The sequence below is a fragment of the Psilocybe cubensis genome, chromosome 3, assembly GCF_017499595.1.
Source record: "Psilocybe cubensis strain MGC-MH-2018 chromosome 3, whole genome shotgun sequence".
Lineage (NCBI taxonomy): Eukaryota > Fungi > Basidiomycota > Agaricomycetes > Agaricales > Agrocybaceae > Psilocybe > Psilocybe cubensis.
This window is the reverse complement of record NC_063001.1, coordinates 2,730,035-2,745,906: the sequence shown is the minus strand read 5'-3', so window position 1 is coordinate 2,745,906 and position 15,872 is coordinate 2,730,035. Positions and strand designations below refer to the sequence as shown.

At 50.0% G+C, this 15,872-nt stretch overlaps 7 protein-coding genes across 7 annotated transcripts; 5 read left to right on the top strand and 2 right to left on the bottom strand.

Moving 5' to 3' along the window:
* Positions 1 to 126: 126 nt before the first annotated feature.
* JR316_0003714 (rRNA (cytosine-C5-)-methyltransferase nop2) lies at positions 127 to 2,557 on the top strand (the record flags this gene model as incomplete). Its single annotated transcript, XM_047889485.1, has 7 exons — positions 127 to 440; positions 499 to 585; positions 641 to 1,123; positions 1,187 to 1,292; positions 1,349 to 1,897; positions 1,950 to 2,418; positions 2,469 to 2,557. The coding sequence occupies 7 exons, from the start codon at positions 127 to 129 to the stop codon at positions 2,555 to 2,557; spliced, it is 2,097 nt and encodes a 698-aa protein (XP_047751859.1).
* Positions 2,558 to 2,882: 325 nt separating this feature from the next.
* Positions 2,883 to 4,881, top strand: JR316_0003713 (Kinetochore protein mis13; the record flags this gene model as incomplete). The annotated part of the gene is made up of 4 exons (XM_047889484.1): positions 2,883 to 2,937; positions 3,095 to 3,568; positions 3,627 to 4,011; positions 4,068 to 4,881. 4 exons carry the CDS (start codon positions 2,883 to 2,885, stop codon positions 4,879 to 4,881), a joined length of 1,728 nt encoding a protein of 575 aa, XP_047751858.1.
* Positions 4,882 to 5,285: 404 nt separating this feature from the next.
* On the bottom strand, positions 5,286 to 5,934 carry JR316_0003712 (uncharacterized protein; the record flags this gene model as incomplete). Its single annotated transcript, XM_047889483.1, has 3 exons — positions 5,286 to 5,298; positions 5,654 to 5,742; positions 5,803 to 5,934. The coding sequence occupies 3 exons, from the start codon at positions 5,932 to 5,934 to the stop codon at positions 5,286 to 5,288; spliced, it is 234 nt and encodes a 77-aa protein (XP_047751857.1).
* Positions 5,935 to 7,182: 1,248 nt separating this feature from the next.
* JR316_0003711 (uncharacterized protein) lies at positions 7,183 to 8,285 on the top strand (the record flags this gene model as incomplete). Its single annotated transcript, XM_047889482.1, has 4 exons — positions 7,183 to 7,485; positions 7,543 to 7,799; positions 7,875 to 7,938; positions 7,995 to 8,285. The coding sequence occupies 4 exons, from the start codon at positions 7,183 to 7,185 to the stop codon at positions 8,283 to 8,285; spliced, it is 915 nt and encodes a 304-aa protein (XP_047751856.1).
* A 459-nt stretch (positions 8,286 to 8,744) lies between these two features.
* JR316_0003710 (putative translation initiation factor eIF-2B subunit epsilon) lies at positions 8,745 to 12,118 on the top strand (the record flags this gene model as incomplete). Its single annotated transcript, XM_047889481.1, has 10 exons — positions 8,745 to 8,873; positions 8,948 to 9,072; positions 9,147 to 9,410; positions 9,477 to 9,663; positions 9,729 to 9,892; positions 9,988 to 10,113; positions 10,215 to 10,582; positions 10,746 to 10,877; positions 11,054 to 11,529; positions 11,600 to 12,118. The coding sequence occupies 10 exons, from the start codon at positions 8,745 to 8,747 to the stop codon at positions 12,116 to 12,118; spliced, it is 2,490 nt and encodes an 829-aa protein (XP_047751855.1).
* A 731-nt stretch (positions 12,119 to 12,849) lies between these two features.
* JR316_0003709 (Kynurenine formamidase) lies at positions 12,850 to 13,762 on the top strand (the record flags this gene model as incomplete). Its single annotated transcript, XM_047889480.1, has 2 exons — positions 12,850 to 12,986; positions 13,048 to 13,762. The coding sequence occupies 2 exons, from the start codon at positions 12,850 to 12,852 to the stop codon at positions 13,760 to 13,762; spliced, it is 852 nt and encodes a 283-aa protein (XP_047751854.1).
* Positions 13,763 to 13,869: 107 nt separating this feature from the next.
* On the bottom strand, positions 13,870 to 15,787 carry JR316_0003708 (Kynureninase; the record flags this gene model as incomplete). The annotated part of the gene is made up of 7 exons (XM_047889479.1): positions 13,870 to 14,386; positions 14,493 to 14,665; positions 14,852 to 15,073; positions 15,177 to 15,310; positions 15,381 to 15,469; positions 15,546 to 15,642; positions 15,694 to 15,787. 7 exons carry the CDS (start codon positions 15,785 to 15,787, stop codon positions 13,870 to 13,872), a joined length of 1,326 nt encoding a protein of 441 aa, XP_047751853.1.
* Between the last annotated feature and the right edge of the window lie 85 nt (positions 15,788 to 15,872).

Below are 15,872 nucleotides of genomic sequence, written 5' to 3'. Positions count from 1 at the left end.
GCTGTTGTTTGATCAATTCGTCAGTTCCTAACACCCCCACGTGCCAATATGTCACTCAATTATTTTTTTCAAAGTTCTGAGTTTCGCTCGAAGCAGTTGATCCTTCATTAATCTTCATACAAAACTATGGGCCGCCGAGCAAAGAACAAGCAGGCGCCGCCCGAATCACTTGATTCCAAAACATGGACTTCCAAAAAACAGTTAGGAAAACGCAAGGCTGATGCCGACAATGAGGGTCAAGACGATGGAAAGCCGAGTCCACGGCCTACGAAGAGGGTCAAGGATCTGAATGGAAAAGGAAAAGGAAAAGAGAAGGCCTCAACAAAGGAAAAGCCGCAGAAGACTAGCAAAAAGAAAAAGGCTCCCGAACATGCTGATGAAGATGGCTCTGAAGGATGGGAAGATGTGGAAGACGACGAGGAATTGCAGGCACATTCGAGGTGCGTTTTCTCCAAACTTTGACGCAGCCATCCTTTAATAAATTAATCATTTTGATAGGCCCATGTTCAACGAAAGTGATGAAGAGGAACCTGGTGCATTTGTTGGTGGACTCGATGATCTTGAATCTGACGAGGGAGAAGAAAAGTTTGTCACTTCCGTCACTCATTTTCTGGTTGACTTTTTATTGACAATTATTTAGCGATGAGTATCTCGAGGGAGAAGCCCAAGAATTTGACTTTGGGTCCGATGATGAAGAGGAAGAAGTTCAAGTTGCACCTACTAAATCCAAAAAATCGAAACAGGCAGAACGTCCTAAAAAGATTATCCCAACACAGTCAGACCAATCTAGCTCAGATTCCGACGAGGAGGAAGAATATGAGCGTGTAACCATGAAGAATATGGCAGCGCGTTCACAGAAATTGGAGGCGCGTGCTGTTGCCGAAGCCGAACTTGACATAGCGGAAGCTCAAGCTGCTGCCGAGGAAGACGACGACGATGTGGATATGGATGCAGAGGAGGATGCTAATGGTGATATGAATATTGAGCCCTTCCGCCTGCCAACTGCAGAAGAACGCGAGAAGGAGAAAGCTAGCGGAGGCCCTGATGTGCATCTCGTTCAAAGACGCATGAGGGAGTGCGTGCGTGTGCTTGCAAAGTTTAGTAAAAGAGCCGAGAAAGGACGGTAAGAAATCCGTGTTTTCCTTGATATTTGGTAACTGTACTTACTGACAGTCTTTTTTTGAAGAGCTCGTTCTGAGTACATTGATCAACTCGTCGCTGACATCGCTAGCTACTACGGTTATAACGAATTCTTGGCTGAAAAGCTCTTCCTACTTTTCCCTGTCAATGAGGTGAGGCTTTATATGTGTTTAAACACCGATTCTGGCGTTTATTGAAATTTAAACAGGCTATCGAGTTTTTCGAGGCCAATGAAGTACCACGCCCCGTAACAATCAGAACAAATACCCTCAAAACAAGACGGCGCGATTTGGCGCAAGGTCTTGTTAACCGTGGTGTGAATCTTGAGCCCATCGGGAAATGGACGAATGTGGGCCTCCAAGTATTTGAGAGTAACGTTCCAATCGGTGCAACGCCTGAATATCTCGCCGGACATTACATGCTGCAAGCCGCTTCTTCTTTCCTTCCCGTCATTGCCCTCTCACCTGAACCCAACGAACGAGTCCTTGATATGGCATCTGCTCCTGGTGGAAAGACAACGCATATGGCTGCACTGATGCAAAATACTGGCGTCGTCTTTGCCAATGACGCGAACAAGGCCAGAACGAAGAGTTTGACCGCCAACGTGCACCGCCTAGGTTGCAAGAATGTGATCGTTTGCTCATATGATGGAAGAGAATTCCCCAAGGTTATGGGAGGATTTGACCGAGTGTTGTTGGATGCCCCCTGCAGTGGAACTGGTGTTATCAGCAAAGACCCCAGCGTAAAAATCAACAAGGTACGCAGTGACGTATGTTTTCTATCGATGTCTTCGTTGACTTTATATCTAGTCGGAACGCGACTTCACCCTCCTGTCCCACCTTCAAAAGCAGTTGATCCTTTGTGCAATCGATAGTGTTAGCCCAGAGTCGAAAACTGGTGGATACCTTGTTTATTCGACCTGCTCAGTGACTGTGGAAGAGAACGAGGCCGTCGTCGACTATGCCCTGCGCAAAAGACCTAATGTGAAGCTCGTCGATACTGGTCTGCAGTTTGGTCGCGAAGGTTTCACCTCTTATAGGGGAAAGACGTTCAACCCCAGTGTACACCTCACCAGACGATTCTACCCCCACGTGCACAATATGGATGGTTTCTATGTTGCCAAGTTCAAAGTCGAGAAGCGCTCGAAGACACTACCGAAGGCTGATGCTGAGGAATCGGAGCCTGTGATAGTTGACGATGCGTTCAAGGCAGATGTGCCTGAGGAAACACCCAAGTTCCAAGGATTTGATGAATCTGAGGATGCTCCTTATCTTGAAGGTATGCAACTTGTGAATCTTTTAGAATGGCTGTATCTGATTATTTTGTAGAGGCAAAACGGAAGCGCATGAAAGCGAAGGGTCTGCGCCCTCCTCCGCGCTCAAAGGCTGCAGCCAAATTAGCGGAAGAAAAAGCGTAGATTTAATATACATTTATTCCTTTCATATTTGGTTATTGAGTCTGCCCACGTTGAACTGGACCCAGCTTTTGGGTCCTATATACACTGAATGAATCAGAAATTTTTGGCGGAACATTTGATAAGCGATGTAAAGATGTCAACTGTGGGTGAGCAAAACGATGTTGTGGGTGGAACAAGCGAGACGCGTGCGTGACAGTGGCACTTCCGTGTTGAGGCGTTGTCACCGTTACTGTCACGCGACTTGTTGATTGCGGACCGTGGGAGCCATGCATCAAACCCTGCTCAGCTTCTCCCGCCGTTGTCGCGCGCATCGAGCGCACCTCAAATGTCGAATCCACTGTTAAATGCGGCCGCTGCAAAAAGAGCGAAGAAGGAGGCGCGTATTTCTTTGACGATATACGCATTTTTTTCGAAAGAACAACTGGCTAATAAGATTTGCTGCTTATGTTTAGGCCAAAAGCGCGTCGAATAAGCGGAAGCGTATGTGTGCCAGCCCCGAACGAATAACGCGTAGAGATGCTGATGTTTGTTTTGTAGTGGGTGTAGTGAATAATGACGATGGTCATGGCGGTCTCTTGATCGTTCATCCCCGAGATATCGGGCCGACACTATCTCAGCCCGCTCCTTCAAACACCACCGAATCAATACCGACCCGTTATTCATCGCAGCCTCTGCAAGCTGGCCCTTCTAAACACCCAGCGAAGAAGTTCCGAGCAGACTCGGAGACCATTACACGCCCTCCGAGCAAATCTAAATCATCGAAAGCGACCCACGATCGTAATGAGGATGCGGAGGTGGAGATGGATGTGAGAGCCATGGAGGACGAGACAGACATGCTTCGACGACAGTCTCGTGTACACTCTACCATTGACTCGTCGCTGCTTGTGATCAACAACGACCGGTCGCAGGCGTACGAAGCTAACGGGAGGCCGACAGGGCACCGGCGGAAGAGCTCTGTCAATGGGAGAGGGAAACGGACTAGTTCTTCGTACCAAGCCACTGGTATTATCAGTATGTTCAACATGTGTTTTCGTGTTTGTAGGAACTTTTAAAATCTCATTTTTTGCAGCTCAACCACACAACTCTGTCTCTGAGAGTAGCTTTCACAAACATATTGATTGTGACCTACCAGAACCTGAACGTCTTCGACAGTTGTTAATATGGTGTTCATTAAGAGCCGCCTCGAATCCGTCATCTACAACATCCTCATCCTCATCTTCTTCCTCAAAACCTCCTCCGCCGACTCTGCCCCCGTTATCCACGCAAGGCGCGCAGGTGTTGAAAAGTGTTCAGGAAGGACTGGTTCGTATGTTGGCTGGGAAAGAAATAAACCTCAGCTTATACGAGCCAGAAGCTGCGAGCAGTAGCACGAGACCGCCCGAAGATCTTCGTGAAAACGAACAAAACGTGCGGAATCGACAGTGGGAGGTCAGATATACCCAGCATATCCAACAGTAAGTTTTCTACACGGTTAAAAATCGCGGTTAATGGCTTATCATCCTGTTTTTAGAGCTCAAGCGGAGGAGGAATCTTGGAAGAAGGTATCATATGGTTATGATACGTACACTAAAGGACTTCAAAGCTCCCTAGAGAAGCGCGCTGCGGCCGTGCAACTCGATCCTGGGGCACTCTCCGCCAAAGCCAAGGGCAAACGGCGGGCGACGGGCGACCTGAGCGAGATGGAAAGCTATTTCATCCCACAAGAACACGAAATTTCACCCGAATTCCGACCCGCGCTCGCGCTCGCGAAATCTGTGCTAGGGCACCGCGCCGTGGGCGACGAGCGGCCGATCGGCGGCGGCGCGGTAGCAGGGCGGCGTGGGTCGATGAACATGTCGAGGAGCGATATAGAGGCGGAGCTGAAGCGGCGGCTGCCCGAGCTGGAGTACAAAGTCGACCAGATATTCGCATTCGTGTCAGCTGCGCGGATGACGACGAATATTGCGGAGAAGGCGCTGAACGAGCGGTTTGACTTGCTTTCTGCGAAGCTGGCGTCGCGGACGGTGCTGCACACGGAGGGCGGGGAGGTGGCTGCTGCACCGCGCACGGCGGCGGGGCTGCTGGCGACGTATGTTGCGCCGGCGGGGACGATGAAGGGGCCGGCGGATCAGCTGGACTTGCTCCGTGCGCTGTCGAGGGTGGATCGGGAGAGGCCGGCGGCGATGGTGGGGGATGCGGCACGGCGGGCGGCGAAGGAGGTGCAGCGGGCGGCAGAGAGCGGGGCGGTGGCGGTGGGGGACAGACGGCTGACGAGTGTCCCTGCGACGCCGCGCAAGACGCCTGGCACGCCGAGAAGAGGCAACACTCCGTCGAGGGACCGTTGATTTTTTTATTCTTTTTTCGCTTCGTTCGTTCGTATCTAGTGGGATTTTCTATATTTTCTATTTGTTTTTTTCTTTATCTTGTTTTTCGTTCTATTGACAAGGAATATTTGTTTTTGTGTTGTACCGGTAATTCGGTGAGATGTAATTAGCTATCGTGAGCGCAAAGACTAGTCAGTTCAGTGTCTTCTTGGTGCAAGGTTATTTCGAGCGACCTTGGAGCTTGTACTCTTATCGGCCGGGCTAATTGACATGTCAGAATGGGATGGGAAATGATCTCCTGTCGTCCGATCCCTCGTTTAGTCCCACTTAGAGCATCTTCTTTGAATAGGAACCAGGACAACCTGAGAATGGGGTGGTTCCTGTGCTTTATGAATGTTGGAAAAGACGACTAATATAGATTATGCTTAGTCCAGCGGGCTATATATATATGTAGACTACTGCTACAGGAAGAATCGGTATGCAGATACAATGGGTATTAGGAAGATGCGGTAAGGTGTCAGTATGGTGTAATTGTAAAATGGAAACAGAGAGAAAAAAGTATTTGAATTATTACATTCCGTGTGGATTATCTTCGTATCGTATGTGGTCGTGCGAGTGTGATTTCGTAGGGTCCATGAGTGGGATGATGTCATGATGTTCAGTAGAAGGCATGGTATTTGTCGGAGAAGATCAATAGGTGGTCGTGGATTTTCTGCGCGCGGTCAATGCAACATATACAAATCGAGATATATATCAGGAGAAGCTCGAGCTCAGGAGTTACAAGGATGGGCACCTGTTTGTCCGTCGGGCTGCGACCATGCCGTAGCACGCACCAGCTAGGGCGAGCCACAATGCTACCGCGGCGCCAAGCGTCATCCAGACCTGAAGGGAAAGGGAAGCAATTGAGTTTGGACATGGTGGGGCTATTTATGATAGACGTACGGCATTGCCCCATACGAGGTCGAGGTGGTCATCGGTGGCGTTGCGGACGCGTGCGCGCACGACAGCCACGACGATGACATCGATGAGGAAGACGACTGTGGTGAGGAAAGCAGTAAGGCTGGCGATGCCCATGGTGAGAAAGGAGGGGAGTCTAGAGTTGGAATTTGATCCGCGTCGGAGGGCAAGGAGGGAAATGAATAGGGTGAGGAAGGCGAGAGCGGCAGCTTGGGAAAAACAAGGTCAAGGGCTGGAGGAGAGAATGGAAAGTTGTATAGATACCAATAGGGTGGAGCACCAGGGCGGCCGTTGTGGTGCGGGAGAGGATATTCTGGAGATCATCTGCATTGCTATACACGGAGGAATTAGACACAAGAATTGCATCACGCGCAATAACGTACAGCGCTCTTGCTACGGTGCTATCGAATGTATATCCCAGTCTGACTTTTGAGCATTGACCGTCTCGCGAGCGATCTACACCCGCGATGCTGGACTATGAAATGAGGACGGGTAGAATATGGAGAGCGAGAAATACTACGCACGCGACCTTTAGGGCGGAGACACAGTAGCCCCAGACACCAAAGGCAACTGTACCAGTGGCATTGGTGGCGAATATAGAGGGCCCGACATTGAGGTTGGCAGAGAGACGGAAGAGAATGATGGAGGTGATGATGGGGGCAGACAGGGACACGAGCAGGAGCAGCAGAAACGCAACAAAAAAGAGAACACAAGGCAGGACAGCCAGCAGTCGGTGAGCCATTGTCCAGTACAGTCCAATCTCTGCTTGTATTTATACAAGCACTAGCGTCATTGCTCCGCTGCTGGGCGCTAACAATAAGTATTGCCCTCATTCCAAGTCCGCGCGTGAGAGAGGAGGCACGTGACATGCTAGTCTAGACAAACGGGGATCTCCGTTTAGGCTTTGATGTCGGCTGCTGAAGAAAAAAGAAAATGACTCCATTTCTCTCTCTCTGCTCAGGGGTCTGTCTTTCTGCAGCCAAAAGACGCTCGCTCGTAGGGCGCAGGGCATCTGGATACAGAGAGAGCAGCAGGAGAAAGAGGCAGGGGAGAGGGGAGAGGGCCATCAGCGGAGAATCGATGTGGAAAGTTATGGAACATGGCGACGACCCTGACGAGCTAACAACCAAACAAGAAGCAACACATAGAACCAAATAAAAAGACCGAATTCGAAACGCTCTCTATCCCTTCCTTCCTAATTTCTCTCAACTCCCCATCGGGTTTTGGTCTGCGTTGCACGCAATTTTCTCTCTCTCTATCTAATTCTTCTTCACAGTTAGTCTCTTTTCTTCCTCTTTTCTTCTTCTCCTTCCCACCGCTCACCAGACGCGCTATCTCTTTCAGCTCACGTCGCGTTCTGCAATAATGTCTGCCCCTGAAGCCGCTGCCGCTGCCCCCGTCGTTGCCCCCGTTGAGGAAGTCAAGCCTGTAGAGGCTACACCCGCTGTCGAGCCTCCCAAGGCTGAGGAGCCTGCTGTTGCTGCCCCCGTGCGTCTTTTTTCCATTTTTGCCCCCCCCCCCCCTCTAGCAACCAGCTCACCTGCCTTTCTTTCAAAGGCCGAGACTGCTGCCCCCGCAGAGGCTGAGGCTCCCGCTGTCGCCCCTGCTGCCACCGAGGCTGAGGCTGCTGCCCCTGTTGCTGAGGAGGCCAAGGAGGAGGCTAAGCCTGTATGTTCAAATCGATTATCATTCTTCTTTGTTCTCATATCTCTTCCCCCCAATCAGGCCGAAACCGAGGCAAAGAAGGAGGAGAGGCCCAAGAGCCCTAGCTTGCTCTCTAAATTGCTCGCTCCCTTCAAGAACGACAAGAAGACCAAGGCTCCTAAGAGCCCCAAGAAGGAGAAGAAGGATAAGGAGGCCGAGGCTGCTGCACCCGCTGCCGCTGCTGAGGAGACTCCCGCTGCCAAAGAGGAGCCTGCTGCTGCAGAGGCCCCTGTTGCTGAGGCACCCAAGGAGGAGGCCGCGGAGCCTGTCAAGGAGACGTAAGTTTTCTGATTTCACATTCTTTTTTCCGACCAATCGCACTTAAATTTTTCTCCCATTTCCATTTTTGTTAGCGAGACCGCCCCTGTCGCTGAGGCTGCCCCCGCTGCCGCTGCTGAGGAGGTCAAGGAGGAGAAGGTGTGTTCCTGTCCTCCAATCTATTAAAAATAACCTTCCCTGACCTTCTATTTTAGAAGGACGAGAAGAAGGAGGCCAAGGCTGCTAAAGTCGGCCGCCGTCTCTCCGCCCGTGTTGGCGACTTCTTCAAGGCCAAGCCCAAGGCCGCTGAGGTCAACACTCCCGCCAAAGTTGACGAGCACCCCCCCAAGATCGATGAGCCCGCCCCCGTGGCTCCTCTCGAGAACCCTGCCACCACTGAGGCTCCTGCTGCTGCTGCCGCTGAGCCCGAAACCAAGACGGAAGAGGCTGCTAAGCCTGTCGAGGCCGCCCCTGCTGCCACCCCTGTTGTGGCTGCTACAGCTTAAACTCTTCCTTCTTTCATTGGCACGACTCTTTTTGTTTTCGACGACCATGACGAGCCCCTTCATTTCTCATCTGTTCCATCTTGGCCATTTTTTAAATACCACACAGAACCATATATCGTGGATCATACCGTTTAACATGTTCGCGTCTTTTCGTCTATGATACGCTCGGATGGTTTTCTTTTTGCTTTCTTCCATTTTTTTTTATTTCATGATGTTTACGACTAGCCACATTCCGCCTTTTATACCTAATACTCGATCCATTATTCCCATTGTCCCCCCAATACCCATAGTGCTTCATTGGATCGTGCTCTCAATCGTTTAGGTCTCATAATACATTGGTTGATTTTTTCAGAAAAAAAAATGGCGTGAATTTCTTTATATTTCCCAATTAAGCAATATGACTCATTGGGACAATGGTAGACTCCCTGATCTAATTGGATTCATTTATCATTAGCCTCCATGGCCGCAAAATCTACGAATTCAGGCAAAGAAAAGCTCATTGACGAGGACGAGGAAGTTCTTCAGGCCGTCATTCTAGCCGACAGTTTCAACAAGCGATTCAGACCTCTTACGACACGGAAGCCTCGAGTAAGAGTTCTACTGTGCAGATTGCTTTTTTTGTGTTTAATCTATGTGGCGGCCATCGACTTGTGTTATCACAGTGCTTGCTCCCGATCTGCAACGCGCCTCTACTCGATTGGACGTTTGAAAGTCTAGCACTTGCGGGTGTTCAGGAGGTGTTTGTGATATGCCGATCTCATGCAGAGCTCGTAAAAAACGCGATCAAGTAGGCTTTTCTCTGTCTCGCTTATCCTTGTGATCCAACTCGTATTTCTAATCACTACAAACGAACAAAAAAAGGGAGTCAAAATGGTCTAAACCGGGCTCAGGGATGAAGATCGTCCCGATTATGACTGCGAAGGAGACGTTCTCGCCGGGCGATGCGATGCGGGACATTTACACGCGCGGGCTGGTCACGTCGGATTTTGTGCTCGTCATGGGCGACTTGGTGAGCAATATCCGGATCGACGAGGTCGTGCGCGTGCACAAGGAGCGCAGGAAGACGAACAAGGACGCGATCATGACGATGGTCGTGAAAGAGAGCGGCGTGAATCATCGGACGAGGTGTGTATGTGCTTTCGTCTCTGGTTAATGGACTCTTAGTGCTATGTTTTTTTTTTTGTTTTACAGAGCAAAGGGAGAATCATCGGTGTTTGTTCTGGACCCTAATACGTCAGAGTGCTTGCACTATGAACATCTGCAAGGGTATCCTGCAAAGAAGGGCATCAGTATTCCACGCGAGATCTTTGCAGAACATCCAGAACTTGACATCCGAAACGATCTGATTGACTGCTCTATCGATGTCTGTTCCGTCGAGGTCTGTTATGCTGATTGTTCATGGGTATTGATTGATCGTAACGTTTCTTTGAATGGGTATTCTAGGTCCCCTCTCTATTCCAGGACAACTTTGATTACCTGGATATCCGTCGAGACTTTGTGCATGGCATCCTGACGTCTGACATCCTCATGAAAAATATATACTGCTACGTTGCTGAGGAAGGCTACGCGGCTCGTGTGCAGGACACACGCAGCTATGCATCCATCAGGTAAATCTTTCAAATCCAATCCCATGTTACAACTCGTTCTGATCATCAAACAAAACCCCGAAACTTTTTCGTGTTTTTTCACCCGTGTCTTTCAGCAAAGACATTTTGTCAAGATGGACGTTCCCACTGGTACCAGATGACAACCATCCAGGTGGACATATCTACGAACACACGCGTGGCAATCGTTACATCGCAAAGGATAACACCGTAGTCCTTGCACGGTGCGTGGACTATTACTTCTCCCTCATGATTTTTTACCCAAGAGCACTAAAAATATGGCATCACATCATCGCTGCCCTCTTCTCCTTCCCCTTTACAATAGAACATGCAACATTGGCACCAACACGCTTATCGGCTCGTCAACTACTGTTTCTGATAACGCGTCCGTTATAGCCTCCGTTATAGGGCAGAACTGCTCCATTGGAGCCGGTTCTACGATACGCAACTCGTACATCTTTGAGAACGCGGTGATTGGTGAGAACTGCCATGTCGAGCAGAGTATTATAGGCGCTGGCGTGCAGATCAAGGATGGCTCACGCGTCCCAAAGGGATGTCTGATCGCCGATGGGGTCATCGTTGGCCCGAATGCAACCCTGCAACCCTTTGAAAGGCTGTCGACAAAGAGAGACGAGAATGACAGCAATGCGGACGACGACAGCGACGACTCTGACGTGGAAGAAGTTGAAGCTAGTGTGTATAATTTCTTTCTTTTTCCTATCTTATTGTGTATTTCATCCGGACCAGTGGTTCATTGCCTGTTCTTCTTTCTTTCTTCATCTTTTTCGCGATTTCGCCGAATTGGTGGTTCACACGTCGTATTGGAACCCTGAAAATAACTTCTTTTTTACTACAGGTCAAGATTCAATAGACAAATCGGCACTGGGAAAAGATTCGAACGCCGTTGTCTGGCCTAGAGCACCACCTGATGAAGAGGATGAGGTGGAAGGACCAGAAAACTATGAGAACCAGCGGTTCATGAGACTCGGTACGTACCCTAATTTTCTCGCTATTTTTCCCAAGAGGAGTAAGAAAACTCAATTGCAATTCACATCGCACATAACACACTCGTTCCAACGCTACGTTTTTTTTTTTTCGATCAATGTCATATGTCTGTTTGTCTATTCCCAAATGCTAATCTTAAATGTGCTCTCTTTAAAATAGGCGATACAGCATCCGATGTAGAGGTAGAGGTCTCTGATGATGGCTCGTCGTCGGACGACGAGGAAAGTTCGTCGTCTGATGATGACGACGGGGACTTCCATGAGCGTTCGTCCGTGTCGGGCATGTCTGATGCGTCGGGCGTGGAGATGCCTGCCATGGGCCTGGGCGACGCGGCTGGGCTGATGGCGGACGCCGAGTTCCGCACGGAGGTAAACCAGAGCTTGGAGCGCGCGTTCGCGGAGGGCCACTCGGTCGACAACGCGGCGGTCGAACTCAAGACGCTGCGCATGGCGAGCAATGTGCCGCTGAGCCGTGTCAAAGAGGCCGTCGTCGCGGCGATCGTGGAGAAGATTCCGGTGGTGGATGGAGATCCTGCCGCGCAGCGCAGGGAGATCGCGAGTGTTGTTGGCCGATGGGGAGACTTGATTAACAGGATTGGAGGTGTTGATCCCGTTGAGACTGTTAGCATCCTTCAGGTGAGGAACATTTGTTGATCAGTGCTTTTTGACAATTTCTTGATTTTGATTCATGATACGCGTTGGATAGGCTCATTGCGCGACGTCGACACGGATGTCGCTCTTTGGACAAATTCTCGCGGCGCTGTACCAGGAAGACATTGTGGAAGAAGACCACATTCGCGCATGGCATCGTCTCGCAGCATCAAAGGGAACCGACCTCAAAGATGGAGCAGAAAGCGAAAATTTCCAAAAATGCTGGATGATTGGATCACATATGATTCAACAGTTTGACGCGCAGGAAAGCGAATCAGAAGATGAAACAGAATCAGAAGACGACAATGCGGACAATGGAAGGACGCCAGCTACTCCCAAGGCCTCATCTGTGATCCCAGCTGCTCTTGCTGCGAGGGGTGCGACAGCATCAGAGGATAGCACAGAGAGCGGAGATGAGTCGACGAGTACGGAAGGAGTGGACGGCGGAGAAAGCGAGTCTGCGAGCGAGGATGTGAGTGCGAGCGAAAATTCAAGTAGGCCGGTCAGTGCGACTACAAGCGAGGACGAGACAACGGAAAGCGAGAGCGAAGACGATGTGGTACTCGTACATTGAATGCGGGCGAGACATGTTTTAAAGTAGACAAAGGGAAAAAATGAAATGGAATGGATCCACAAAAGATTAATGCATTAGAAATGTCATGAAGATGGTATCAATGCAGCAATACAAGTACACTAGAGAATGTCTGTGTGGGCGAGGTCGTGAATGGGCATATATCATATGGATAAATGGGACATGACGGTGGATCAATATTTCAATATGATATATAAGGCTAGAGGAAAAGGTCAGCTGGGCAAAATGAGGAAATGCAGAAGAAGACATGCCATGGATGATTCCGGGACTAGAAAACAAGGATAGAGTTAAGAAGGAGTTGAAAATAGGCGGGGAGCGAAAAGCTTACATGTAACCCAAGATTGTCAGGAGAATGTTAATGAACTAGATGGCGGTCCAGTTAATGGAATCAAGTGGGGGTGCCGGACAGGAGACACTCACGAAATCGGCGCCGCAGCCACGCTCCAAGAAGACACCAAGCGGTGGGAGGAAGATGGCGAGGATGATCTAGGCGCTTAAATGAGAAAAATAGCAGGAAATAAAAGAAAAGGGCGTACTTTGCAGATATCTGAAGCGGTGAAGGCCATGGTCGGAGAGATTTGAATGAGAAGAGAGCAGAGTACTCGGCGGACTTTATATGGGTAGCAGAGACTCAGGGGTGTGACGTCACAAGCAAAACATACGGTTGCCGAAAATAGACGGGCCGCGGTGCGTCATTCGCTTACTGCTTGGACATGAACAGCATTCCGTACGACTCCGCATCCAATGACGATCCACTCCGCCAGTTCGACTTTTACTTGCCGGAGCTAGCCCTTTCTTTGCCCCATACGCCCTCGCTCCTCTGCTTTATCCACGGTGGCGCCTGGAGATCGTCAGTACTCTCGTATTTTCTGTCCAGTTGCGCAGCAATATTCATATCTATCCTATGCTAGTGAAGACAAGCAAGACCATGCCCAGCTCGCCCGCAGGCTCGCTGCAGCCACAGCCTGCCCAGTAGCTGTGCCTAACTACCGCCTCACTCCCAGCGATAACCACGATCCGCGATTTCGTCACCCAATCCATGCCCAGGATATTCTGACCTTTCTCAAATTTGTCAGGACATGGCGTTATCAAGGACAGCTTTCCGATGCGTTCGATCCAGACTCGCTTGTCTTGCTTGGGCACAGCTGCAGCGCGCACATGCTCGCCTCGATTCTCCTCGACAGCCACCAAGCTAGTTTGGTCCCGTCTCCAGACCTTTTAAGCTCGGTCAAGGGCGTGGTGCTCTCAGAAGGCATCTACGACCTAGACAAACTCGTCGCCCGTTTCCCCGCTTACCAAGCCTGGTTTATCGAACCCACCTTTGGCCCCCCAAGCTCCGGAGACGCGCCTTATAGACGCTTTTCGGCACTGGAATATCCCCTCCGGCTGTCTTCTCCTTCGTCTTCTTCGGCGCTGGCGTGGCTTTTGCTCCATTCAACAGGCGATACTCTCATCGATCTTGACCAAACGCGCAGCATGTACAACCATCTCGTGCAAATCGCACCTACTCCTAGTCTGATATCCATCAACACGGACGCCCTCAAAGAGGAGCATGATGCCATCTTTGAAGGAGACGCCTATCTCCAGCTCGTCAGGCAGTTTACGTCTCGACTTATCCCAGAGTAGGATATCCTCCCATATATAGTAATAATTCGCGTTCAACGCGTACATACTACTAAGCGCTACTGCCTATATGTATAGATATCTATGTGTGGAAATGGAAATGGATCTGCTTATTGCAGCTCCGCGAGCGCATTCTCGAGAACCTCCGCCGCGTGTTCGCAGTCTTTCAGTGTATTATACAGGGGCGCAGGCGCCAGACGGATCACGTCAGGCTGCCTCTCGTCTCCGATAACCCCATTCTGCGATAGATAACCGTGCACAGCTTGCATCGTGCCCGATCCCACTGGCAGGAACAGCAGCGACAGCTGCGCGCCACGCGCCGAAGGCACATCAGGCGTGATGATCGTGAATCCCGCTTTGCCCCTGTACGCTTGCGCCTGCGTCGCGTCGATATAATATTTGGAGCGCTTGAGCAGGGCTTCGAGCGCGCCGGTGAGCTCGAGGGAGCGTGCTCGGATGGGCTGCATCATCCCTGCGGCCTTGAAGACGCGTAAGGAGCCGAGCAGCGCTGCGACTGCAAGCGCGGACGGGTTCGATTGCTGGAACCCTTGCGCACCTTTGATCGGTGAGAACGTAGGAGGCATGGCGAAGCGCGTGGACAGCTCGTGTCCCCACCATCCTGCAAATCTATAAATTCACGGAAAAAAGAACGAAAAAAGCAAGAGTCAGTAAGCAACAGGGTATAAATTGTGGTCTAGATTTGGAAGAAAAATAAAATAAAGAAAACACGCACTTGGGACGTTCAGTTTCATGCCATTTATTGTGGATGAACAAACCGGCTATGCCTCCGGGACCTGAATTGACATATTTGTAGGTACAGAACGCGGCAAAATCGACGTTCCAGTTGTGTAATTCGAGAGGAACATTCCCAACGGCATGAGCTAGATCCCAGCCACAGATACAACCCTAAAACGAGAAGATTAGCAAAAAAAACACGAAGGAAAAGAAGTGACGTGAAGAGGGAAAGAATAATTTATTCCGTATGGGGAGCAAGCATCAGGTGTTTTTCTTCCCTTTCACCGCTTTAATTTGGCTATTTACGAGAAGAAAGGGCAGAGAAGGGGAAAGGAAGTGGAAGGAGATAGAAATCACCTTATCTTGAGCCTTCTTTGTGATGGACTGCATGGGGAACCATTGGCCAGTATAGTATTGAATGCCACTGAAGAGAACGAGTGCAATAGAGTCTCCTTCTTTTTCGATGGTTTCGAGAATGTCCTCTTCTCTAAGGGTATATTCTCCCTGCCGAGGAGACAGCTCGATTATAGCTGTGGACGGGTCGAGACCATGTGCGAGGACTTGGGACTGGAAAGCATACTGGATGGGAGGGAAATAAATTAATAGACGATGTTAAAAGGAAGGAATGAATTATTTATTTGGTGGCGAAAAGGTAACGGGGAAGGGGAGATGTTGTGTTTACCTGGTCCGAGGGGAAAGCATGGGCTTCGCAGAGGATCTTGAACCGAGTGGAGGTAGGTTTGTAGAAAGAGTCCATCATTAGGTGCAAATTACTCGTCAGGGTGCCCATGCAGGCGACTTCGGATTCATCTGCGCCTGCAAATATGAAAAAGACAAAGTGAAAAGGGTGAGGGTGAGTGTAAAGGGAAACAAAATGATTGAGTACCTATGAGTTCTGCGAGCAATATGTTTACCTCGTCTGTGCATTTGGTCCAGGGACGGTCATATGGATGCGAGAAGTGACCAATGACGGCACTGTATGGGAGATGAAATGAAGAAATTCACATCGGTGATGAAGAAGAAGAGGCTATTTGGATGAGCGGATGCATACCGTGTGGCCCATACGCGCAGCTCCTGTTGGACAAGGTCGGACGCGGGTTTGGGAAGGAGACCCAGCGAGTTCCCACACAAGTATGTGCATTTGGATTCTGTGCAGCCGTTAGCAGGGTGTACGGGGAAGGGGAAAGAGAAAAGAATACGTGGGTCGGGTATGGCTGACGCGTCTACGTCTTTGTTGGTGGGTATATCAAAGGCATCTGTGAGAGGCGTATATAGAACCTGGTTTGCAGACATAGTCGTTGTGGACAAGAACAGAACAGCAAGATCCGTAGATGGAGCAAGATAGATAGTTGTTGGGAGATTAGATTAGATGCTGATG